The following is a 27,805-nucleotide window of genomic DNA, read 5'->3' on the forward strand; positions in this document are numbered from 1 at the left end:
CCAATTTGTTTCTTATATAAAATATAGAACTTGCTTCTCAGCATATTTCAGGACTCCTGACACACCTGTATAAATCTGTTCTACACTCCAAAATCTTCAATGTAAAGGGAATATAATCTTTAGTAAATATGGTGAAAAAAAACTTCTTTAAAAAACTAAATTTTATTTATGAAGCCCCTTTCCTATCTAATCACGTGACCCACTCCAATTCAATTTCCCTGATGTTTTTAACGTAGAGTTTGACTAAATAAATCCACTGAATTTGCTCTTTCAAAATCCTAAAACATCCTTTTGGGATCTAAAAGACTTTCAAAGTTCTTCCCTCTATCCAGGTAATCAAAATATAACATGGCAAAAGACAAACACTTTAGCTGTGGTCCTTTGGCTACCTGAATATCTTCTGACAAAGCAGAAGGAAAAAAAAGAAGGGGAGGGAGGGAGAGAAGAAAAGAGGGAAGGGGAAAAGAAGAGTACATAACAAAATATTAAAGAGATTGTTTTAAAATGAGCACATTTTTTAAAAAGACCCCATACAGTCTGTTAGCAGGTGTATTAGAATGCAAGTTACTATCTTCAAAATGGCCTTACTATTCCATGATCCTCTTTTTAAACTTATTTTTGCTAGTATCTATATTTCTAAGGAAAAATGTTTTCTTCCTTGCAATATAAATACCACTATACTGTGTTGCAATGCATAATGGTACCCAGAGCTAGAGCTCTCCCTGTCCTTGGGGTTGCATTTAACCTTAGTGAATGCAAAATTCTGTACTATTCCACTCTCACCTACAAGGCAATGGCAGCAAATGTGCACAGCAAATGCCATAAAGCACTATGAACAAGAGTGAACATCAAGGCTTAGCTCATTATACTAAACTTTCTTTACTGCCCAAAAAACTATCTTTTTAAAATTCAGAGTTTACTTTTTATGACTATTTTCACATGAATTTATTTTTAAGAACTAAAACATTATCCTAAAATATATTATTAACTTACTTAGCCTACCTTGAAAATTATTTCTGTGGACATTTTCTCCACAACAAAAATCAAAATTATTTGTCTTTTCAGTTCAGAAGTCTCGTGACTTTTTTAAAGCACACTTAAAAGCACTCCATTTGTGATTTTCATGAAGGATATGAAAGTGTCCAAAAGTCATCCAAACAGAGGGGCAACTATATACCCTTAGATCCTTAATTTTGTGAAAGAAATTTTGTGGAGCTCACATTTGCCTGAGCTGTAAAACCTTAGCAATAATACTCTGCTCTAGAACCCTCACTTTTAAAAGTCATGAGATTCCACACTTGACTTAGAGCAAAGCAGCAATTTTTCTGAATCGTCTCTGGGCCTTCGCGTCCAAAGTTCCCCTACACTTTGAGACCTGGGGGACAGCGTTTCAAATTGGATATAAGTCTCTTTCGCCAAATCATCTTCCCAGAGGGAGGCTGACTTACACTGAAGTTTGCAAACTTTGTACAACAGGAAAAAAATCAATGGCAAGACAACAACACAGGCAGCACCACTCACCACCATAAGGAAAGACCCTTGAGAATCACCTTCTTCTTCAACTCTGTCAGTAGAAAAGGTGATACATTGGTCTTTCTGGGGAGGCATTCCTTTTGGACAGACACATGCTATATATTGCCAACCAGGCAACAAGCCACTTATGGTGACTTGGTTCTTGCTGGAGTCTGCATTAAGCAGTAGCAGGTCCTTCTCACCATACTTGGAATACAACACAGTCACTTCCAAATTCTGCGTGGTGTTAATGGTGTTCCACATCAAGATCACGCTTTCTTCGGTTTCGCTGACTACCTGGAGATTTTCTATTGTGGCATTCGTTTCCATCGGCAGGGCTTGATCCAACAATGCCAACTCTTCTCTTTTACTTGCACTAGCTGGGGGAAGCTTACCGCTACCCATCTCCACCTTGACATTTCTTTTCCCATCTGGGTGGAGTGACTGACGGCTGGCCATGGTAGTGCTTGTAGATATTCTAGTGCTTGGAGTTGTGGCTGAAGAAACAATGGAGGAGAAGAAAGGAGATAAGGAGAAGGAAGCAGTGGAGGGAGGCGATGAAGTAGAAGTAGGAAGAAAAGTGGAAGAAGCTGGGAAGGAAGAAGAGGAGGAATGAGGCCAGGGAGACAATGATGAACCAGGTAGAGTTGCAGATGTTCTAGATCCCAGCTGGACCTCTTGCTCAGGGTGATCCCCAGTTCTTCTTTCAGAAGTTTCTGATGATACGGTGGTCATGACAACACCAACCACCGTCACAGTAACCACAGCTTCTGACATCCCAGCCAAATTTTTGGCCTTACATTTGTAATCCCCAGCATCCATGTAAGAAATGCCTGTCAGGCTTATTATGGACCATCTGACTCCCTCCCCTGGAGATTCCTGAATTACTGGAAGAAAGAAAAATGCATAATCTGTGAGATAAAAGGAAGAAAAGATTCACACAACATGCCAACTCAAAAGGCAACAATTTCTGGTTCTACACGCATACCTCTCACATAAACCAAGAGGGAAATGGCACGCTGCAAGTCTCTGATTGCAGATGTTGGTTCTGTAAATGGTTTATATGGCAGTGTAGGACATTCTGGGTGCCATGAAGTTTCTATGGGAAATAGTATTTTTTTGGGGGGGGGGGAATAGTATTTTAAAAAGACATGGGGCTGAGAATTAAGAAACTTTGGCCTTAGTAAACTTTTGTTTACTAAGCAGTATGTGATTCTAGACAAGCCAATTAGTGTCTTTAGGCCTCTGTTTACACATTTTTAAAATAAGGGGATAAGACAAAGTGATTTCAAATATCCCTTCCAATTTTAACCCACTGTGATTCTGTAAAATGTTTATCACAAGACCTTACTTAAATCTTTCTCAAAATACTTTTTCATTGTAATAAAGTGTTAACTATCCACATAGTCAGAAGGCATAGTGGACCATTTTCTGGCATGGAGGAGTCATAATTTCTATTCTTATCTTTCACAGTATATTTAATTTAGATAAACAAGTAAACAATGAGGTTTTTATTTATGGAATAATACATAGTGTTTGCAAAATTGGAATTTTAATTTCCTAAACACTAAAATCTGAACATATTTCCTTTCTGTCTTGATTTCTGAAGCTTTCTGAAGAATAATAATATGCACAGAGTGGTATTTCAGTAGCTCCAAATTTAACTCACTGCCTTAAACTGTGGGCTTAGGCCTTGACTTTTGTTTTTAATTCTATCAGGTTTCATTATTTCAGCCTCAATTTAAATTTAATTTGGAAGAATTTAAAAAATATATCCCGTTACTCATCAGAATATCACTATTGAAACTAAGGCCAAAGCATTGATTTGGTCATAGTAGGATCTAAAAACCTGTGTAATCGATATTTTTAAAAATTACACTTTTTGCCTCATAATAAAGTTCCTATGTAATTTATTATTTGAATAATCATTCGAAAATAAGAAACTTGTTTGAAATTCCCTTAAGGAAATTGTAATTGTTATACATTTTAAAGTGAGCAGTATCCAAGATGATGGAGGGAAGATAAAGACAAAGGCCTTATCTGCAACCATCCATCCACTGAGTCATGTTGTTTTCCATCTAAGAAAGAAATCAGATTGTCTAATTTCATCTACATAGTTAATCAGACAAACTGAGGAAAATATTAATCAATAAAGTATACTTTTCAAATTTCTTCCATTCAACAATCTTAGCATATTTTATTAGAAATAACCAGCCAATCTCAAATCATACAAAAACATAAGATTAAGTTCAGTCATTTGTAAACTCCTTGTTTCAAAGGCCTGAATTAAGAAGATACCTGTATAATTAACTGGCGAGCTGTCTGGTCTGGTCCAGGTGAGCTGCGGGGTAGGGTAGCCAGTGGTATCACACCGCAGCAGAACATTACTGCCCAGAGCAGACGTGATCTGGGTGGCCGAGGTCATCACTGATGGCTTCAGACACTGCTCCAGCTCAGCCCGCTGAAACGAAATCCCTGTGAGGCGTTCCGGTTCACTACAAACCATCAGTGGATCGAGAAGTACTACCACAGGGTCAGCAACTTTTGACAATGCCATTATTTTGGAAATGTGACAGTCACAGAACCATGGGTTGTCCTGCAGGCCTAGACCAGAAGGGAGGAAAAGGTTGATAAAGGTTTTCCTGATGACTTCTGTTTACATCACAGCCTCGTGGGATGGCATTTCTACACTGTGGCCCTAAAAACATAAGTGCTTTGAAGAATCAGAGTCACCTCTCTGTCAGTTTTGCTCTGCACTCCAGCCACCTAAATCAATATACCTTGTCAGTTCAGATCATTAATGATTATAGCTAACAGTTATGGAACATTTACTCTGTACTAGGCTCTGTTCTAAGCACTTAACCTGTATTAACTGATTTAATCCCAACAATTCTATGAAAAGAATATTATTTCCCCATTGTAAAGATGAAGAAGCCGAGACACAGAGAAACCAAGTAACTTGACCGAAGTCATTTAGCTAAGCAATGTCAGAGTCGAGATTTGAATCCAAGTACCAAAGAATGACATAAATACAGTGATAGATTTCTAGGGTGCCATGAAAGTGTGTGTGTATATATATATATATATATATATATTTTTTTTTTTTTTTTTTTGCGGTACTCGGGCCTCTCACTGTTGTGGCCTCTCCCGTTGCGGAGCACAGGTTCCGGACGCGCAGGCTCAGCGGCCATGGCTCACGGGCCCAGCTGCTCCGCGGCATGTGGGATCTTCCCGGACCGGGGCACGAACCCATGTCCCCTGCACCATCAGGGAAGCCCGAAAGTATTTATATTATTATAAGTATTATTATAGGGTGCTGTGAGGCACCTAACTCAGCCTGCAATATGTCATGATTTTGTGTGACTTTAAGGCATACTGAGGTAGTACAAGTTGTTGTAGCAAAAGTATAGAGTGAGATGCAGGCAATGTTAGGAGACAAGATTGGAAAAACTGGTAGAACATGGCTTGGCATGAGTGTTACATGTGGTGGCCATGGAGGTGCACTGCTCAAATCCCCTTTCAAGAGAGGATCAGCAGCAGGGAATACAGTTAGCTGACAGCCTCCAGTTGCAAATGCCTTCAGGATCTGCCTCAGCTTTCAGAACTGTTAGCCGAAGTGTTGTGTCCTTCAGAGAGGCTATCAGTGAAAGCTTAAAGAAAAGTGAGAAAAATGTTATTGGAAACTAGAGGAAAAGGCACCATTGTTATGGAGTAGCAGAAGGTTTAGCAACACTATCACCTGTGGTTAACGTGGGAAGTAGAAAACGTACTCAATGAAATGAATGTTCTGACTAAGGATATTTCTACACAGTGTTGAAACTGCTGCTTGGTGTCTTCTTGCTGCTCATAGTAAAATGTAAAGGAGAGACAACAGCTAAAGGAAGAACTGTTAAATGTAAAGGAACTAAAACTTGCTAAGTTCAATTATAAAACTGTTTCTTACACCCAGCCTCTCCAAAATTCTCAGATTAAGAAAGGGCTTCAGAATAAAAGTCAAATCCATGTGGGTGGTTCTATACAATTAGTTGCTAAGATCTCAGAAGAATCTAAGATGGTGCTTCAGAGCATTCAGTCAGACAAGAATCTCCCTAAGGATCTTAAGGGTGATGTCCCATACCAGCCTTACATAAAAAGCCCAAGGCTGGAAAAGATTCATCTCAAAAAGATTTCTCGTTGTGCAGTGAATTATATATTGATTTGTAAGGAGAAAAGACAGAACAGCAAGTTTAAAAAAATCTAACCCTGGTGGAAGATTTAACTGTCCATTCATAAATTCTAGATTTCTGTTTATGCCTATTTTTATTATAACAGCACTATGTGAGTGGTTCATATTTCTCTGCCAGTATTGGTAAAGTTTGCTGTTTTTATTATCTTCCATATTAGAAACTTCTTTTCTTTCATGGGTGAATTACTTTGACCTTTCTCCTCTTACACTTAGTTCTGTGAATCTATGAGCAGTTCTCTAATACTGACTTAAATTCTACTCAACCTGCCAACAAACATCAAATTCACTCTGTCATATAATAATTAATATGTGTAGGGACTTTCCTCGTGGTGCAGTGGTTAAGACTCTGCCTGCCAATGCAGGGGATACGGGTTTGAGCCCTGGTCTGGGAAGATCCCACATGCCGCAGAGCAACTAAGCCCATGTGCCACAACTACTGAGCCCATGTGCCGCAAATACTGAAGCCCACGTACTCTAGGGCCCATGTTCTGCAACAAGAGAAGCCACCGCAATAAGAAGCCCACGCACCACAACAAAGAGTAGCCCCCGCTTGCCACAACTAGAGAAAGCCCGCACGCAGCAATGAAGACCCAACACAGCCAAAAAATAAATTAATTAAAATAATTTTTAATTGCTTAAAACAAAAATAAATAACATGTGTAGAACGCTTCATACTTTCAAAACACTTTGAGTTGGTATGTCAGATTTTTTCTTTATAAAATAATAACAAAAACAGACTTACAGATATAGAGAACAGACTTGTGGTTGCCAAGGGGTAAGGGAGGTGCGGGGGCACGACTGGGAGTTTGGGATTAGCAGATGTAAACAATTACATATAGGATGGATAAATAAGAAGGTCCTATTGTATAGCACAGGGAACTATATTTAATATCCTGTGATAAACCATATGAAAAAGAATATATATATGTATAACTGAATCACTTTGCTGTACAGCAGAAATTAGACACAACATTGTAAATCAACTATACTTCAATAAAATTTAAAAAAATAAAATAAAATAATAACAACACAAGATGACAGTTATTGGTTGCTTCCTATGTGGCAAATACTGCACTTATCAAGAATTGTAAAGGGTCGACACTTTACCCTACTTTAGGGTAACCAACTCATCCCAGTTTGCCACTGTTTTATGGATATTGGTAGAAGATACAAGACTCCTAGTCAAAGATGAAGAATAATTTATTAATCACAGATCTGGAAGGAGACATTATCTTTATTATATTGGGTAGTAAGCATATCTACCCTTTGCTCTGGAGGGAGACATATCTCTGCTTTCCAAAGTGGTAGCTCTTGAAAAGACAGTTCAGAACAAAAGGCAGTCGCAGTGTCTACCTCTGTTCACAAGAGAAACGTGAGAGACCATGGAAAAGAGAGAGACCATGCTAAAGCGTTTGTCTATCTCAATCCTCACAATAGCATGAGGTGGATAATATTAGTATCATCCTCATTTTAAAGATGAGAAAATGCTCAGGGAAGTAAAGGAACCTGCCCAAGGTCACACAACTGGATGCAGTCAGGATATGAATCTTGATATCCTGATCTTAAAGCTCTCATTCTCAACAACTGTGTATATGTTTTATACTGAGCTTGGGAAGCTCATATCATTCTTCCAATTTCATACCAGACATTAAGGCACAAAGAAAGTACTGCCTTGACTTTGTAAGTAGCTGAGAGTCCTAAGTCCCATGTGTTTGAGCCTCCTAGTCTAATACTTCTTCCACCATAACTCATCTCTTTGTCACCTAAAAACATCTAGAGCATGGGTGGCAGCTGTAAGTGCTGTCATCTACAAATAACAAGTGTTAAAGTAGTGATGTCTGGAGCATAAATGTCTATAAAGGGAAAGATCAAGAGCTATAAAGTTAACATTTTCATTTATGCTTTGAAACTATTATAAAAATGTGTGGGCTTCCCCGGTGGCGCAGTGGTTGAGAGTCCGCCTGCTGATGCAGGGGACGCAGGTTCGTGCCCCAGTCCGAGAAGGTCCCACATGCCGCGGAGCGTCTGGGCCCGTGAGCCATGGCCACTGAGCCTGCGCGTCCGGAGCCTGTGCTCCGCAATGGGAGAGGCCACAGCAGTGAGAGGCCCGCGTACCACACACACACACAAAAAATGTGTTAATGGTGAAACAAAATTCTTTAAAAAACAAATCCAATTGGTTATATCTAAAAGTTATGTAAACCAGGAGTAAATATTTTTAAATCCCTCAATAATAAAATATTTATTCAAGCTATGAAATATCTAAGGTCAAGGGTACAACTTTTAAAGCCTGAATAATAATAGTAATATGAGGGCTGAACACATTCAAGTGTTTTTTCTTCTGGGGACAAAGTACAAGAACTCTCTGAAGTTAAACTATTACTTGTACTGCATTCCTTCAAGGCAAAGCACCAACCACAATCAGCAATTTGCATTAAGTAATTTATTTTATATAACTATTCTTGGATGGGGCAAAAGAACTTTGCTTTGTCCCTTTTCTAAAAGGGTAAAGTTTTTCATGCATCACAGTAGTTGGATGTGCTATTCTTTATGAAAAGTCAGCGATAAATTCTAGTACAAAAGTTATTCTGCAGACTATAAGTTCTTGAAGGCAAAATCCATGCCTCAGTCAGTTTTGTGGAGGCAGTTATACTTAACAATTCAAAAGGGAAAGTAAAGTCTTTTCAACAAATGGTGCTAGAACTACTGGACATCTGCTTGGGAACAAATAAACCTCAACTTCTACCTCACACTATACTTGAAAACTATTTTGAGCTTACAGTCATAAGTATAAAAGCTAAGAATATAAAGGTAAAAACTGAATATAAAAGTTAAAACTATAAAGAAAGAATATCTCTATGACGTGTAGGTAAGTAAATATTTCTTAGATGGGACACAGAAATCACTAACTATAAAAGGAAAAACTGATAAATCGGATGTCATCAAAATTTTAAACTTTCTGAAGGGCAGAGTCAAGATGGCGGTGTGGGAAGACACTGAGTTAGTATCTCCCCACAACTAGGGCACCTGCCAGCCGCTGGTGGGGGACCCTGATGTCCAAGGAGACGGGAGGAACCCCCAAGTGCACCGCTGGGGGTTGGGCCAAATCTCCTGCGGTGGGAGGAGTCTGAACCACTGGACCAACAGAGAACCTCAGATCTGAGGGAATATTCACTGAAGTGAGGTCTCATAGAGGTCTTCATCTCAGCACCAAGACCCAGCTCTACCCAACAGCCTACAAACTCCAGTGTTGGAAGCCTCGGGCCAAACAACTAGTAAGACAGGAACACAAACACACTCATAAACAAACAAAAAAATGAGATGGCAAAAAAATATGACACAGGTGAAGGAGCAAGGTAAAAACCTACAAGACCAAATAAATGAAGAGGAAATAGACAATATACGTGAAAAAGAATTCAGAGTAATGATAGTAAAGATGATCCAGAATCTCAGAAATAGAATGGAGGCATGGATTGAGAAAATACAAGAAATGTTTAACAAAGTTCTAGAAGAACTAAAGAATAAACAAACAGAGATGAACAACACAATAACTGAAATGAAAAATACACTAGGTTGAATCAATAACAGAATAGCTGAGGCAGAAGAATGAATAAGTGAGCTGGAAGACAAAATGGTGGAAATAACTGCCCAGGAGCAGAATAAAGAAAAAAGAATGAAAAGAATTAAAGACATAACTGCCCAGGAGCAGAATAAAGAAAAAAGAATGAAAGAATTAAAGACAATCTCAGAGACCTCTGGGACAACACTAAATGTACCAACATTCGAATTATAGGGGTCCCAGAAGAAGAAGAGAAAAAGAAAGGGTCTGAAAAAATATTTGAATAGATTATAGTGGAAAACTTCCCTAACATGGGAAAGGAAATAGTCACCCAAGTCCAGGAAGCACAGAGAGTCCCATACAGAATAAACCCTAGGAAAAACACACCAAGACACATATTAATCAAACTAACAAAAATTAAATTCAAAGAAAAAATATTAAAAGCAGCAACAGAAAAACAAAAAATAACACACAAAGGAATCCACATAAGGTTATCAGCTGATTTTTCACCAGAAACTCTGCAGGACAGAAGGGAGTGGCAGGATATACTTAAAGTGATGAAAAAGAAAAACCTACAACCAAGATTACTCTATCCAACAAGGATCTCATTCAGATTTGATGGAGAAATCAAAAACTTTTCAGACAAGCAAAAGCTAAGAGAATTCAGCACCACCAAACCAGCTTTACAACAAATGCTAAAGAAACTTCTCTAGGCGGGAAACACAACAGAAGAGAAAGACCCACAAAAACAAACCCAAAACAATTAAGAAAATGGTAATAGGAACATATATATCAATAAAAACCTTGAATGTAAATGGATTAAATGCCCCCCCCCAAAAGACACAGACAGGCTGAATGGATACAAAAACAAGACCCATATATATGGTGTCTACAAGAGACCCACTTCAGACCGAGGGACACATACAGACTGAAAGTGAGGGAATGGAAAAAGATATTCCATGCAAATGGAAATCAAAAGAAAGCTGGAGTAGCAATACTCGTATCAGATAAAATAGACTTTAAAATAAAGACTGTTACAAGAGATAAGGAGGGATACTACATAATGATCAAAGGATCAATCCAAGAAGAAGATATAACAATTATAAATGTTTATGCACCCAACATAGGAGCACCTCAATACATAAGGCAAATGTTTACAACCATGAAAGGAGAATCAACAGTAACACAATAATAGTAGGGGACTTTAACACCCCACTTACACCAATGGACAGATAATCCAAACAGAAAATAAATAAGGAAACACAAGCTTTAAATGACACAATAGACCAGATAGACTTACTTGATATTTATAGAACATTCCACCCAAAAGTGGCACAATACACTTTCTTCTCAAGTGCACATGGAACATTCTCCAGAATAGATCACATCTCGGGTCACAAATCAAGCCTTGGAAAATTTAAGAAAATTGAAATCAAACCAAGCACCTTTTCTGACCACATGGCTACGAGATTGGAAATCAATTACAGGAAAAAAAAAAAACTGTAAAAAACACAAATACATGGAGGATAACAGTGTACTACTAAGTAGCCAAGAGATCACTGAAGAAATAAGAGAAGAAATTTAAAAATCCATAGAAACAAATGACAACGAAAACACGACGACCCAAAATGCAGCAAAAGCATTTGTAAGAGGGAAGTTTATAGCAATTCAATCTCACCTCAAGAAACAAGAAAAGGGCTTCCCTGGTGGTGCAGTGGTTAAGAATCTGCCTGCCAATGCAGGGGACACAGGTTCGACCCCTGGTCCAGGAAGATCCCACATGCCGCAAAGCAACTAAGCCTGTGTGCCACAACTACTGAGCCTGCTCTCTAGAGTCCATGAACCACAACTACTGAACCCCGTGTGCCACAACTACTGAAGCCCGTGCACCTACAGCCCATGCTCCACAACAAGAGAAGCTACTGCAATGAGAAGCCCATGCACCACAAGAAAGAGTAGCCGCCACTTGCCACAACTAGAGAAAGCCCGTGCACAGCAACGAAGACCCAATGCAGCCACATATAAATAAATTAAATAAATTAGTTGAAAAAAAAAAAGAAACAAGAAAAATCTCAAATAAACAATCTAACCCTACACTTAAAACAACTAGAGAAAGAAGAACAAAGAAAACCCAAAGTTAGAAGGACAGAAATCATAAAGATCAGAGCAGAAATAAATGAAATAGAAACAAAACAATAGCAAAGATCAATAAAACTAAAAGCTGGTTCTTTGAGAAGATAGACAAAATTGATAAACCCTAAGCCAAACTCAACCAGAAAAAAAGGGAGAGGATACAAATCAATACAATTAGAAATGAAAAAGGAGAAATCACAACTGACACTGCAGAAATACAAAGAATTGTAAGAGACTACTACAAACAACTCTATGCCAATAAAATGGACAACCACAAAGAAATGGACAAATTCTTGGAAAGGTACAATTTTCCAAGACTGAGCCAGGAAAAATTAGAAAATATAAACAGACCTATCACAAGTAATGAAATTGAAACCGTAATTAAAAATCTTCCAACAAACAGAAGTCCAGGACCAGATGGCTTCACAGGTGAATTCTATAAAACATTTAGAGAAGAGCTAACACTGATCCTTCTCAAACTCTTCCAAAAAATTGCAGAGGGAGAAACACTCCCAAATTCATTCTACGAAGCAACCATCACCCTGATACCAAAACCAGAAAAAGATATCACAAAAAAAGAAAATTATAGACCGATATCACCGATGAACATAGATGCAAAAATCCTGAACAAAATACTAGCAAACGGAATCCAACAGCACATTACAAGGATCATACAGCATGATCAAGAGGGATTTATCCCAGGGTTGTAAGAATTTTTCAATATATGCAAATCAATCAATGTGATACAGCACATTAACAAATTAAGGAATAAAAACCACATGATCATCTCAATATATGCAGAAAAGGCTTTTGCCAAATTTAACACCAATTTATGATAAAAACTCTCCAGAAAATGGGCATAGAGGGAACTTTCCGCAACAGAATAAAGACCATATATGACAAACCCACAGCAAACATCATTCTCAATGGTGAAAAACTGAAAGCATTTCCACTAAGATCAGGAGTAAGACAAGGATGTCCACTTTTGCCACTCTTATTCAACCTAGTTTTTGAAGTCCTATTCAAGGCAATCAGAGAAGAATAAGAAATAAAAGGAATACAAATTGGAAAAGAAGTAAAACTATCACTGTTTGCAGTTGACATGATGCTATACATAGAAAATCCTAAAGATGCCACCAGAAAACTACTAGAACTAATCAGTGAATTTGGTAAGGTTGCAGGATACAAAATTAATGCACAGAAATCTCTGGCATTCCTATACATCAACAATGAAAAATCAGAAAGAGAAATTAAGGAAACACTCACATTTACCATTGCAACGAAAAGAATAAGATACCTAGGAATAAACCTGCCTAAGGAGGTGAAAGACTTGTACTCAGAAAACTATAAAAAACTGATGAAAGAAATCAAAGATGACATAAACAGATGGAGAGATATACCATGTTCTTGGATTGGAAGAATCAATAATGTGAAAATGACTATACTACCCAAAGCAATCTACAGATTCAATGCAATTCCTATCAAACTACCAATGGCATTCTTCACAGAATTAGAGCAAAAAATTTTTACAATTCGTATGGAAACACAAAAGACCCCGAATAGCCAAAGCAATCTTGAGAAAGAAAAACGGAGTTGTAGGAATAAGGCTCCCTGACTTCAAACAATGCCACAAAGCTACAGTAATCAAGACAGTATGATACTGGCACAAAAACAGAAATATAGATCAATGGTACAGGATACAAAGCCCAGAGGTAAACCCACAAACAAATGGGCACCTAATTTATGACAAAGGAGGCAAGAACATACAATGGAGTAAAGACAGTCTCTTCAATAAGTGATGCTGAGAAAACTGGACAGCCATATGTAAAAGAATGAAATTAGAACACTCCCTAACACCATACACAAAAATAAACTCCAAATAGATTAAAGACTTAACTGTAAGACAAGACACTATCAAACTCTTAGAGAAAAACATAGGAAAAACACTCTTTGACGTAAACCACAGCAAGATCTTTTTTGACCCACCTCCTAGAGTAACGGAAATAAAAACAAAAATAAACAAATGGGACTTAACAGCAAAGGAAACCATAAACAAGACAAAAAAGACAACCCTCAGAATGGGAGAAAATATTTGCAAATGAAACAAGAGACAAAGGATTAATCTCCAAAATATACAAACAGCTCATGGAGCTCAATATCAAAAAAACAAACAATCCAGTTAAAAAATGGGCAGAAAATCTACAAACAATAAATGCTGGAGAGGGTATGGAGAAAAGGCAACCCTCTTGAACTGTCGATGGGAATGTAAATTGATACAGCCACTATGGAGAACAGTATGGAGGGTCCTTAAAAAACTAAAAATAGAACTACCATTTAATCCAGCAATCCCACTACTGGGCATATACCCTGAGAAAACCATAATTCAAAAAAAAGTCATGTACCACAATGTTCATTGCTGCTCTATTTACAATAGCCAGGACATGGAAGCAACCTAAGTGTCCATCAACCGATGAATGGATAATGAAGATGTGGCACATATATACAATGGAATATTACTCAGCCATAAAAGGAAACGAAATTGAGTTATTTGTAGTGAGGTGGAGGGACCTAGAGTCTGTCATACAGAGTGAAGTAAGTCAGAAAGAGGAAAAAAAAATACTGTATACTAACACATATATATGGAATCTAAAAAAAAAAAAATGGCACTGATGAACCTACTTGCAGGGCAGGGATAAAGATGTAGACATAGAGAATGGACTTGAGGACACAGGGTGGGAGGGGGAAGCTGGGGCGAAGTGAGAGTAGCATCGACATATATACACTACCAAATGTAAAATAGATAGCTAGTGGGAAGCAGCAGCATAGCACAGGGAGATCAGCTCGGTGTTTTGCGATGACCTAGAAGGGTAGGATAGGGAGGATGGGAGGCAGGCTCAGGAGGGAGGGGATACGAGGACGTATGTATGCATATGGCTGATTCACTTTGGTGTACAACAGAAACGAATACAGTATTGTGAAGCAATTATACTCCAAAAAAGATCTATTAAAAAAAAAAGAAATTTAAACTTTCTTACCAAAGACACCATGAAGAAAATGAATAGACAAGTCCCAGACTTGAGAAAATATTCATAATGCATACAACTGATAAAAGACTCATATTCAATAATAAAAAGACAAACATTAAAAAATTATAAAGAAATATACCAATGGACAATAAGCAAATATAAACTGTCAATACCATTACTTATCAGGGAAATGCAAATTAAAATGATAATGTGATTCCACTCCCTGACGTATCTACTCCCAAGAATGACTGAATGAGAAAGACTGACATCAAGCGTTGGTAAGGATATGGGGGCAAGCAGACTGTGTTAGTGGGAGTGTAAAACAGTATAACCTCTTTGGAATACTGGTAGTTTCTTTTTTTTTTTTTTATAAATGTCTGTTGTTTTTTTTTTATTTATTTATTTTTGGCTTCGTTGGGTCTTCGTTGCTGAGCGTGGGCTTTCTCTAGTTGCGGCGAGCTGGGGCTACTCTTCGTTTTGGTGCGCAGGCTTCTCATTGCAGTGGTTTCTCTTGTTGCGGAGCATGGGCTCTAGGCGCACAAGCTTCAGTAGCTGTGGCACGCAGGCTCAGTAATTGTGGCTCACGGGCCCTAGAGCACAGGATCAGTAGTTGTGGCACACAGGCATAGCTGCTCTGCAGCATGTGAGATCTTCCCGGACCAGGAATGAAACCCATGTCCCCTGCATTGGCAGGTGGATTCTTAACGACTGCGCCACCAGGCAAGTCCCTGGCAGTTTCTTAAAACGTTACATATATAGCCATCCTATGACCTAACAACTTCAATCCTAGGAATTTATCCAAGAGAAATGAGAACATATGCTACAAAAAGCTATGCACAAAAATGTTAATAGCAGCTTAATTCATAATAGCTAAAAACTGGAAACAGCTCATGTGTTCAACAACAGGAGAAAAGATGAACAATTGGTACAATCATACAATTGAATATGACTCAGCAATAAGTAACTACCGATACATGCAACAACATGGATGAATCTCAAAAACATAATGCTGAGTGAAAGAAGCCAGGCACAAGAGTGCCTCTTAAATGATTCCATTTACATGAAATTCTAGGGCAGGCAAAATTAACCTACGGTAATAGAAGTAAAAATAGTAGTTTCCTGGGGTGGGAGGAAATTGACTGAGAAGGGGTACAGAGGAACTTTCCGGGGTGATGAAAATATTCTGTATATCAAGAGTCCCCGGTCTCCCTGGTGGCGCAGTGGTTGAGAATCTGCCTGCTAATGCAAGAGACACGGGCTCGAGCCCTGGTCTGGGAGGATCCCACATGCCGCAGAGCAACTAGGCCCGTGAGCCACAACTACTGAGCCTGCGCGTCTGGAGCCTGTGCTCCGCAGCAAGAGAGGCTGCGAGAGTGAGAGGCCCGGGCACCATGATGAAGAGTGGCCTCCGCTTGCCACAACTAGAGAAAGCCCTCGCACAGAAACGAAGACCCAACACAGCAAAAATAAATGAATTAATTAATAAACTCCTACCCCTAACATCTTCTTTAAAAAAAAAAAAAAAGAGTCCCCAACCTCCAGGCCACGGACTGATACCAGTCCGCGGCCTGTTACGAACTGGGCTGCACAGCAGGAGGTGAGCAGTGGGCAAGTGAGCAAAGCTTCATCGGCGCTCCCCATCGCTCTCCATCGCTCTCATTACCTCCTGAACCATCCCCCACCCCCACCCTACATCCATGGGAAAACTGTCTTCCATGAAACTGGTCCCTGCTGCCAAAAAGACTGGGGACCGCTGCTGTATCTTGATGAGGGTATGCATTTTGTGCAGGTATACGTTTATCATCATTTACCAAATTGTACACTTAAAATCCACTGTATGCAAATGATACTTCAGTTGCTCAATTTAAAAGAAATTTAAGGAATTCTCTGGTGGCCTACTTGTTAGGATTCCAGGCTTTCACTGCTGTGGCCCGGGTTCAACTCCTGGTCAGGGAACTGAGATCCCATAAGCTGCGTGGCATGGCAAAAAAATAAAATTAAATTAAATGTTTAAAAAAAATGTTTTTAATAAAAGAGTGATGTCTCTGGAGATGGACTGTGAAGTTGAAGCTGACTCTGCCTCTTTACCAGCTGGAAAAAGAAGGTTATGGCAATTACAGACCCACTTCATGGGGTTGTCCTAAAGGCTGAGATAATGCCAGGCAGTCCTCAGAAGAGTGTCTGGCAAGAAGTAAGCCTTAACTGTGTGAATTTGTTTCCCCCATGCCTAGGAAAGAGCAGGCACACCAACAGAGACTGAGAAGTATTCGTCGAACTAAAACAATGCCATTTTACAGAATTCTGTGGGAATACTCAGGGCCACCACTGCCCTTCTGGCAAACCGCTTTCTGAGCAGAAGAGCTCTTTTACAATGGAGCAAATTTGGGTACCAGTAAAAAGGACCAAAAAACCATTTTATACTCTCTGCTACTGCAGGTTTTTTCCTCCAAGATAAACAGTGATAGGCCTTGCAGTTTGCCTGTGTAAATATGTCCTTATTCTTGAAAAAGAGGCCATGGAAATTTACCTGTATTGCAAATCAATAATCTAGTTTCATAGTTAATTTAAATGTTCATTTACAGGACACTAGTTTACATTTTTACAGATACATTAAAGGACAATTTTATTAGGTTGATATTTTTATTCACACAGAAGACAGAGGAAGTAATTGAAAAGCCTCTCCCTAAATTATTTTTTATTAAATAAATATATGATTTAAAGAGATCAGTAAAATAGGATATATGAGGAACATAACTAGTATTATTACATACCTTGCATTACAAAGGAGTGGGGAAGAGCATGGGTTCTAGAACCAAATGGCTTGTATTCAAACCCCAGCTCCATCACTATGTGATAAGTGACTTTGGGCAAGTGTTTTAACCTGTGCCTCATTTCTTCATCTATAAAATGGGGGTGAAATGGTATTTACCATGGAGTGAGACTAGAAGAAGTTATATCCATAAACTTTTTGGCCATGAGTAAGCATTCCATCAATATTAGCTATTACTATTTATTATTACAAATAGAATCTGTTAACAGCAATAAACATAGGGCAATAAAAATGAAATGGAAACAGAATGTATCCCATTATAATAGTACAAAGGTAAATTCTACAGGGTACCTGGAAATATATAATTGCTACAGTTAAACACTGAGTTCTAGAAAATCTAGAGCTGGTTCTTATTACCATATTTTAATGATGAAATTGGAAGACTCAAATACAGTTAAAAATAACAAAAAAGCCAAACTAGAAAAATCTTTCTTTATAAGACACTCACATCTCAGTCACAGCTGCTATGGATTGTTGTTGATCTAAAATCATAGCCTCAGAGACTGTCCACTTTATATTCTAAAGAACTATCACATAAACTCAACATTTTATTATATTCCTATTAGCAAGATGGAATAAATCCTGTCATCTCCATTTTCCAGATGTGAAAACTGAGTTTTCTGTGTGTGATTCACACACATGAACTAGTCTTCTTTTGAGAGGGTAGCACTTCTTTTCCCCTTTTGTTACCTAGTAGTCATGACTTTGCTAAGGTCAGCTGCCACACATGGCTGGACATGTTTCAGAATATCTTTTGTTATTTATTATCATGATTAGAAAAGTAATGCATGATCATTGCACAACACTTTGAAAATACAGAAAAGCAAAAAGATATCAAAGAGAATAGTTAACCAATTACTGTAACTTTTCAGACTTTTTCTTTGCAAATTTTAAAATAGTGATCATGCTTTATATACAATTACATAAATTTAATGTTACACTAAAAGTATTTTCCCATTAGTTTTTAAAGAATCTGAACCCTTCCTCAACAAAATATTAGCAAACCAAATCCAACAATACATTAAAAGGATCGTACACCATAATCAAGTGGGATTTACTCCAGGGATGCAAGGATGGTTCAACATCCACAAATTAATCAATGATTACATAACATATCCAACAAAATGAAGGATAAAAGTCACATGATCATCTCAAAAGATGCAGAAAAAACTTTTGACAAAATTCAACATCCATTTATGATAAAAACTCTCAACAAAATGGGTATAGAGGGAAGGTACCTCAACATAATAAAATCCATATATGACAAACCGGCAGTCAACATCATACCCAAGGATGAAAAGCTGAAATATTTTCCACTAAGATTAGGAACAATTCAAGGATGTTCACTCTAACCACTTTTGTTCAACACCATATTGGAAGTCCTAGCCACAGCAATTAGGAAAAAAAAAGGAAATAAAAGGCATTCAAATCTAAAAAGGAAGAAGCAAAACTATCACTATTTGCAGATGACATGATACTATATATAGAAAACTCTAAAGAACCACCAAAAAAAGAACAAATAATTCAATAAAGTCACATGACACGAAGTCAATATACAGAAATCTGTGCATTTCTAAACACTAATAACAAACTATCAGAAAGAAAAATTAAGAAAACAATCCCACTTACAATTGCATCAAGAAGAATAAAATACCTAGAAATAAACTTAACTGAGAAGGTGAAAGACCTGTACACTGAAAACTGTAAGACACTAAAGAAATAAATTGAGGATGATACAAATAAATAGAAAGATATCCTGTGCTCATGGGTTGGAAGAATTAGTATTATTGAAATGTCTATACTACCCAAAGCAATCTATAGATTCAATGCAATCTAATCAAAATTCCAATGGCATAGCTCACAGAACTACAACAAATAATTCTAAAATTTGTATGGAAACACAGAAGATCCCAAATAGCCAGAACAATCTTGAGAAAGAACAAAGCTGGAGGTATTATGATCCCTGATTTCAAACAATACTACAAAGCTACAGTAATCAAAAGAGTATAGTACTAGCACAAAAACAGGCATGAAGATCAATGGAACAGAATTGAGAGCCCAGAAATAAACCCACATATATGTGGACAATTAATTTACAACAAAGGAGTAAAGAACATACAAAGGAGAAAGGACAGTCTTCAATAAATGGAGTTGGGAAGACTGGACAGCCGCATGCAAAAGAATGAAACTACTATCTTACACTGTACACAAAAATTAACTCAAAATGGATTAAAGACTTGAATGTAAGACTTGAAACCATAAAATTCCTAGAAGAAAACGTAGGTGGTAACCTCACTGACATTGGTCTAAGTGATGTTTTTGTAGATCTGACTCCAAAGGCAACGGAAACAAAAAGAAAAATAAACCAACGGAACTAAACTAAAAAGATTCTGCACAGCAAAAGAAACCATCATCAAAACAAAAAAGCAACCTACTGAATCGGAGAAGATATTTGTAAATCATACATCCGATAAGGGGTTAATCTCCAAAATACATAAAGAAGTCATACAACTCAACAACAAAAACAAATAAACAACCTGATTAAAAAATGAGCAGAGGATCTGAATAGACATTTTTTCCAAAGAAGACACAGAGATAGCTAACAGGCACATGAAAAGATGTTCAGTATCACTAATTATTAGGGAAATGCAAACCAAAACCACAATGAGATACCACCTCACACCTATGAGAATGGCTATTACCGAAAAGACAAGAAGTAACAAATGTTGGAGAGGATGTGGAGAAAAGGGAACCCTCATACCCTGTTGGTGGGACTGTAAATTGGTACAGCCAACATGGAAAACAGTATGAAGATTCCTCAAAAAATTAAGAACAGAACTAGCATATGACCCAGCTATTCCACTTCTGGGTATTTATCCAAAGAATGCAAAAACACTAATTCAAAAAGATATATGCACTCTATGTTCACTGCAGCATTATTTACAATGGCCAAGATATGGAAACAACCCAATGTCCAACAATGGATGAATGGATAAAGAAGATGTGGTATATATACATACAATGGAACACTATTTAGCCATAACAAAGAATGAAATCCTGCCATTTTTGACAACATGGATGGACTTTGATGGTATTATGCTAAGTGAAATAAGCCAGACAGAGAGAAATACTGTATCATTTCATATGTGGAATTAAAAAACAAACAAACAAACAAAATAAAAGAAAAATAAACTCATAGATACTGAGATCATATTAGTGGTTACCAACGGGTGAGGGGAATGGGGGGGTGGGTTGGCAAAATGGATGAAGGGGGTCGATTGTACAGTAATGGATGGTAACTAGACTTGTGGTGGTAATCACTTCATAGAGTATACAGATGTCAAATTATAATGCTGTACACCTGAAACATATAATTTTTTAAAAAGAATCTAAACCCTAAAACATAAAGCTGTTTATCTCCATGGACAATGAAATTTCATAACCCTTTCCCATTTGATCCCTAAGTTCTCATTCAGATTTAACTCAGAAGTGAAAAATATTAATGTTCTATAAATTATTTATTTATATTAATATTAGGAACTAATCATTAGAGAGCTATTAATAGCAATTTAGTAATTTGATTTTATTTTCTATATGTCTCCATTGGGTAATTTTATTAGAACCAAGAATTGCATCCAAAGAAACTTTTAAAAATATGTAGAGAAATAAAATCTCAATGTTTAAGAAAATTTCTAACCATTAGTCTTACTCATAAGGATTAAATTAGTGACTAGAATAAAGTAAATATATACTTTAGTATGGGTTTGCATAGTTCCTATTAGAGTATATATTTTAAGGACTCCACAACTATTGTTAAACTAATTTTTTTCTCTAACCCATCCTACAATACCTCTTTTTATTTTCTAATCAAAAATGTTTGAAGGACTAGATAGATAGTGGGAAAAAGATGAAATAGCTGTGTAAGAAAAATTTCTTTGACCTTTTCTCTATCTGGTTCTTATTATTCATATTTTTAGTTTTATAAGTACTAAAATGCATATACATTTCAACAAAAGTAATGCTAAAGCAATTTAAGTGTTGTCACAGTACCTTTCTCTTTTTTTCAGTTAGAAAATTTTTTATGGAAGTATAGTTAAGGTACAGTATTATAGAAGTTACAGGTGTACAATATAGTGATTCAAAATTTTTAAAGGTTATACTCCACTTATTGTTATTATAAAATACGTAGTACTTTTCTTTTTATCAAAAACATCTCAAATTTATCTTGTATTTTATTTATTCTTTATTTCAGCAAATATTTGGCAAGTGATATTGGTAGGAATTTCTGGGACAATTTCTTAACATCTAGTTGCTTCTCATTCCAAAGTCTTATAAGTCATGTCACTGGCCAAACACTCAGAACTTCTTTCATCCTTCTGAGAACTATAACCTCTTCTGCAGCCATGATCGACATAACTTGTGAAATAACAACACAGCCTTATTGGGTGAACAAAATTTTAGCAAATCAAACTGCTTGGTCAAAGCCTCAGGCTTGTGTCTCATACAAAAGTGGAAAAGGCCTCACTGCCCACAGATACCGCTGAGAAGGGTCTCAGTTCATTGATTTCAATCGGGCAACCACATTTACTGGGCATTCACCATGTGCAGAGCACCGTGCAAAGCACTGTGGGAAGACACACAAAAAAGAGAGAAGGGTTTGCTAGAAGGACCTTACATGTTAAAATTCAAGGCAAATACCCATAGAACCTAAAAGAAGTTAGGATCAAAATACACAAAACTAATCACAGCTAAACTAAGAGACCAGACCCATTAGGATACCCATTTAGGGCCAGTAAAATAACTGGTGTCTAGACTAGTTCTTTTTAAATTAAGAATATTTGGAAGATACACTTCCTAACTAATTAAACCAATTAAACCACTGCTGCCTCATAAAGATGCAGATGCCCTTCTCCCACTCCTGAAGAGCCTGATGAAGGGTTGAAAAGAGACCAGAGCAAAAGGTTGGTTGTGGCAGAGTATGGAGCACTGGTGTGCTCATGAGAATCAGTGCAGGTTGGTAGATTTTGTCACTCTTCTCCAGGTTCTCTAAGAGCAGCATTAGTCTCTCAGTTTATGAGGCCAATTCCCTTCCCTCCCCTAACATACACAAACATACACTGCTGCCCTCACTCCACACACATGGATGCATACACGCACACACAAATACATGTGCGCTCGTGCACAGACACAAACAGAGCCATTACACCTTACACAGGGCAGATGGGTAAACTGACCTAGATCAAATGATAAAGTACTATTCCATCAAAAGTGCAAGTATAGAGTAAAACAACAAATTCAATAGACATGAAAATACTGCACAACTGAAGGTATACAGAGCAAATTATCTGGATCTGAGAAGCCCAGAGGCTGTGAGCTTACCAAGAATAATTCTTCTTGCTGAAAGGTCCAGGCTTCTGGATGATGCTGTAACTAAGTGGGACCAGCTGTCCAGGAAATCTGGCGGCAGTGTGGTTAATCTGTTGCTTGATAAATCCAAGTAGGCAAGGTTCTTCAGATACGTGACCGCCTCGTTTGGCACACTGGTTATTCTGTTATTGTGCAAATCCAGGGTCCTCAGACGAGGCATGTCCCTCAGAGATGTCCAAGGGAAAGCAGCCAGAGAATTTCCATCTAAGCGCAACTCATGCAGCTGCTTTAGGTTGTAAAAGCTGCTGGTGTCAAGGCTGGCCACAGAATTATAGGTCAACCAGAGGTACTGGAGCTCCACCAGGTAGTAGAAGGCCTCGGCGGGGATCCTATGGACAACGGTCTTCTCTATGCGAAGCTTCACAGTGTCCACGGGGAAGTTTGTAGGTACCTCGTTCATATCCAGGTCACTACATAGCACAGACCTAGTGTCACAGAGCAATGGAAGAAAACGTGTGTTCTGAGACTCGTTTGAAAAAAATAATACTTACTTGAAACAAGCATTGAATTTTTCATTCCCTACTGGTTTGCACAAAATATCTATTCAGCCTGGCTAAACTGTTCATTAATAATTTGCCAATATCATCACCTTCTTCTAGGTTGAACTATATGAAATCGTCATTTTTGTAGGTTAAAAACAATCAAATATCAGCAATTTCATGTGATTCCACCTGAGCTCTTTAGGTGTCAGGCCTGTACAATACACATCACATCTATCCCTGTATTTAATCATCACAACAGCCTAATGAGTTGAATACTGGGTAATAGGTAAAGGCACCAGCTCTAGAGTCAGGCTGATCTTGGTTTGAATCTAAGCTCTATCACCTCCTTTGTGGCCACGGAAAGTCACTTCATCAATCTCTCATTCTCATTCTCTCACTTCACCAATCTCTCATTTTCCCACATGGCGCTGTTATGATGATTAATTGAAATGGATGGAAAATTTTACACCTTCCTGCACATAATAAGCACCTAATGGGTATTTGCTATTATTATCTTCAATCTCATTTTTACAGATACAATAAATGAGGCCCATCAACATTAGGTAAGTTCCCAGGATCACAGAGCTAGTGGTTACACAACAACCTTTCAGACCCACAACTGTCCAGCTCCAACGTGCACACTCTTATCCTCTTCAGGAAATGGCCCATTTTAAAAGAATCCCCTACTGAAGTTATAAATTGATCCTTTTAAAGAGGAGCACAAGAGAAAGGAAGAAAAAATGGAAGGAAGGTAGGAAGGGAAAGGAAACAGCAAGTGTTCATACTAGATGATTAAAATTGAGCCCTATTTTAACAATGGGACCCGTGCATTGCTTTCAGCCTAAGGAATAAACCAGGAACTGCAAGTTTATTTTTTTTTACCACTCACTAATTTAAGTGACCTTGAGCAAGTCACACTGTGGTCTTGTTTAGTGGCACGTGTAAAACAGGCATAGAAACACAAGCCTGTCCCATGTGTGGGTATAAAGTATGAAAAATCAGAAAATTTAGATTCATTTAAACCTGAAAAAAAAGACCTATTTATCTCCCATTATATATTCAGCGCCACTGGATTGCTGAAAATGAACAATAAAAAGTTTTGCAAAGCATCATCTAAATTATAATACATTACACATATAGTAAATAATAATAATAAAACGGCCATTCAGTAAAACACATCACATTAAATCAGTGAATTTTTAAAGCCAGGCTGTAATGTAAAGAGAGGGAAGAGGCATAAGCAACGTACTGGTCACATCATCTCTCTTTAACTTTAGGAGAAGAGCCTATAGCATCATTGGAATTCTCTAGGTACACTTCTCACTCTTCATCTCTATTTTGAATCACAAATTTCAGTGCTACTTTATACCAGAATGATCCAGCTTCTCCTCATTAAGTCAGCGTTCCAGTGTGTTGTAATGGAGGAAAGCCTGGATTGGAAGCTAAAAGACCTAGCGTCTTTGTCAGGCAGTCACTGCAGCAACTCAATGCTGTGACCTCGGACAAGCCATTTAGTCTCTATATGATTTAGTTTATTCATTTAAAAATGACAGTGGTCAAACTAGATTATTTCTGGAGTTCTTGTCAGGCATAACATGCTATGATTTTTATAAAATCCATCAATAATGGGGCCACCATGAAGAAGGAAACATTTCTGTGATTGTTTTCTCAAAGGTAGCCTGATCTGAGTCATTAACTGCAGCATACTTTTGCCAAGTAGGTCTTTAAATTGTTACATTCTTCTCACTGTCTTTAACCACCTAGTGACTATCTCAAAGAGATACCAAGAGTTAGTAAATTTTATACAATAACAAGACAAACTACACAAAAATACACGTTATTATTATTTATTTGTATAAAGTTGTAAGATATAAATTGAGCGATTCTTTTAACAAATTACTTTAAGAGGCTTACTGTTCACTACAACTGAGTCACACAAAAAAATCTGATTTTGTTATTAATATCTTCTCCAAAAAAAATCAAGGTTTACTATGTTTAGCCAACAAGAATTCTGTTTTGCATTTAACTTCTATCTAAAAGGATTCATGCATATTGTAAATAAATACTTATTCTCACTCCACAAGTAGATATTAAAGCAATACAGAGGTTAAGTAACTTCTGTAAGGTCCCACAGTGTCTGCAACACAAAGTGTTGACCCATTTCTTTCAAACTCCAATACCTTAAAATGAGAAATTCTGATTATGAACCTCTCTAATTTCACTCATGTGATCGTCCTTCCTACTTCCTAAGGTCTATCCAGTTGCCATGAATAATCCTCAAAATGAAACGGAAAACACTGGAAGCAAATGATCTGGGCATGTCACACACCTTCTGATCGGCCCTGCCCTCTTGTGCTTTCTATAATCAGGCTGAACTGGCCACACGCATTTCAGTGGTTTGACCTCCTGCAAGGTTCATTTTGTGAATACAAGTGCAATGAATATTTTATTAACACGGAATGTGTCTGAGAGTCTCAAATAATTTGAGGGGCTTTGAAGGAGTTAAACTGCTCAAAATGAAAACATAAAGGAGCAGGCAACCAGGATTAACACAATTACGTTAAAGCTTATCTAGATTAAATCTTCTCTTCTCTAATTTCTGATCAACAATTTGCTTTCAAAAACAAGGCCATCTGGTTTGAGTCCTTTTCCTCAGAATCATTAGAACACTTAGTAGCAAGGAGAGAAGCATACCTTGATCTCATGCCGTCATTTCTGCCATGATAATCACAGGTGCACTGTGAAGGACACGAACAACTCACTCTTTCCAAAAAGCCAAGCGCAATGCACAGACTTGCAAAGAGACGCATGGTTCCTTTTAGACGTTATTTGGACAAAAGGTAAAAACCAAATCCTAAGCATTCAGCAACTGGTGTGCCAAGAATGCAAACGGCCATTTAGTAACAGCAGATTACACGGGATTAGATGAGATCTGTAGTTACTTAACCTTCAAGTGTATCTTGCAGGGGATCAATCAACCTAGCCTTTGAATCTGGTTTCAGCAAAGTAACACATTCTAAGGGAAATGAACATCAAACACGTCAGAAAATTTTCAACAGTTGTCCATATCTAGATTTACAAGAAAATGCCTGTTAAATCCCTTTCCTATAGAAGTAATTGTTACTACACCTTGAAGATACACATAATGCTCAAAATAATTCAATGTCTTAGCAGATGTTAGAAAACACTGTAGATTACTTGAATGTTATAACATTACAAATTTTACTTTTTGCTTTTTAACAGTATGAATAATACTTAGTTTTATAAAATTTAGCTTTAGAGACAGAAGCACATGACATAAAATTGATTTAGAGTAATCAATATTGCCACATACTGGTTAGCCCCCAAAACAAACTAAACAAACTCCAGTACCTAGAGTTTTTTAGGCAAAATGCTTCAATCCATCACTGTCGTGGCAGCACTAAGACTGTGGTGACAGTGCGTCGTGCAGTTCTCCCAGGTCATTTCTGTGTAGTGCAGGCTCATCCCAACATTTAGTTTTTTAGTGAAGCCATTATCTTTTTTCAAGAATATATTTTATTCCAAGTTAGTTTCCCAAGTTATGGGCAATCAAACCTTACCTGAAGCTTAACTGTCCTGTTTTTAGCATATATTAGGCTCTATCAGAAAATAAAAATTAAATTAAATATTTTAAAAACTACTTCCATACACATAACATAGAGAATCCACAGGGTCCATCAAGGATTTAGGCAATAAATATACAGGGCATTTAACCTTCTTTTGGGGTGGTTCTTTTCATCCCCTTTAAACCAAAATACTTTTTCAAAAGGAAATTAATTCTATAAATGTAAGAATATTATGGAAAATACTATTTAAAACTAATAGGATACATATAGAAACAATAGTGTCAAAAGAATTTTCTCAAAATAAAATACTGTGGATTTTCAGGATATGCACAATTCATTTATTCATCTGGTATTTACTGAGCATTTACTCTGTACCAAGCACGGAAATAAGACATGATCACTACGTAAAAGGAACTCACATGATAAAGAGAGGCACAGAGTACACTTGTGAGGAAGCACAAGAGAACACCAGACCAACAGTATTGGTGGGGAAAGGCTTCCTAGGGAGGGTGTACCTGAGCTGCCCCTATAGGATGCATACTAATGTATTAAGTGGAAAATCAGGAAAGAGGCATTGCAAGGAGAATAACAAAAGGAACAAAGGGATGGAAGCAATAAACAGCATGTGGTCCTTAGAGAAATACAAGCATTTCAGGTTGTTCCAGCATATGACTTGAGGCAGGAGGTTTAAAAAGAGGGGAGGAGATAAAGCTGGAGAAGTGGGCAAAGATGAAGTCATGAAAGAAGGTCTCAGATGCCCTGTCAAGGAGCCTGCACTCAGCCGGTAGGCAACAGGCAGCAGTAAACGTTAAGCCAGGGAGTGGCACAGCACACTACCATTTTAGATAGATTTCTCTGGTATCTGTGTGGAGGAAAGGCTTAAATAGAGCAAAGCAAGGAGGGAGGGAGGCTGTGGTTATAGTCTAGGTGAGCAGCCACAAGCCTGCAACCTGGACTGCCCTGTTGGTCATAGCTAAGATAATGCAACCTCCGGAAATGCCTAGGAGGGGAAAATGCCTGATTA

The 27,805-nt window shown here is 37.6% G+C and overlaps 1 protein-coding gene across 1 annotated transcript; it reads right to left on the reverse strand.

Moving 5' to 3' along the window:
• Positions 1–1,275: 1,275 nt before the first annotated feature.
• On the reverse strand, positions 1,276–26,004 carry LRIT3 (leucine rich repeat, Ig-like and transmembrane domains 3; the record flags this gene model as incomplete). Its single annotated transcript, XM_082837976.1, has 4 exons — positions 1,276–2,399; positions 3,811–4,116; positions 22,665–23,137; positions 25,889–26,004. The coding sequence occupies 4 exons, from the start codon at positions 26,002–26,004 to the stop codon at positions 1,276–1,278; spliced, it is 2,019 nt and encodes a 672-aa protein (XP_082694102.1).
• Between the last annotated feature and the right edge of the window lie 1,801 nt (positions 26,005–27,805).

Source organism: Leucopleurus acutus, assembly GCF_964270905.1.
Source record: "Leucopleurus acutus genome assembly, chromosome: 4".
Taxonomy (NCBI): Eukaryota; Metazoa; Chordata; class Mammalia; order Artiodactyla; family Delphinidae; genus Leucopleurus; species Leucopleurus acutus.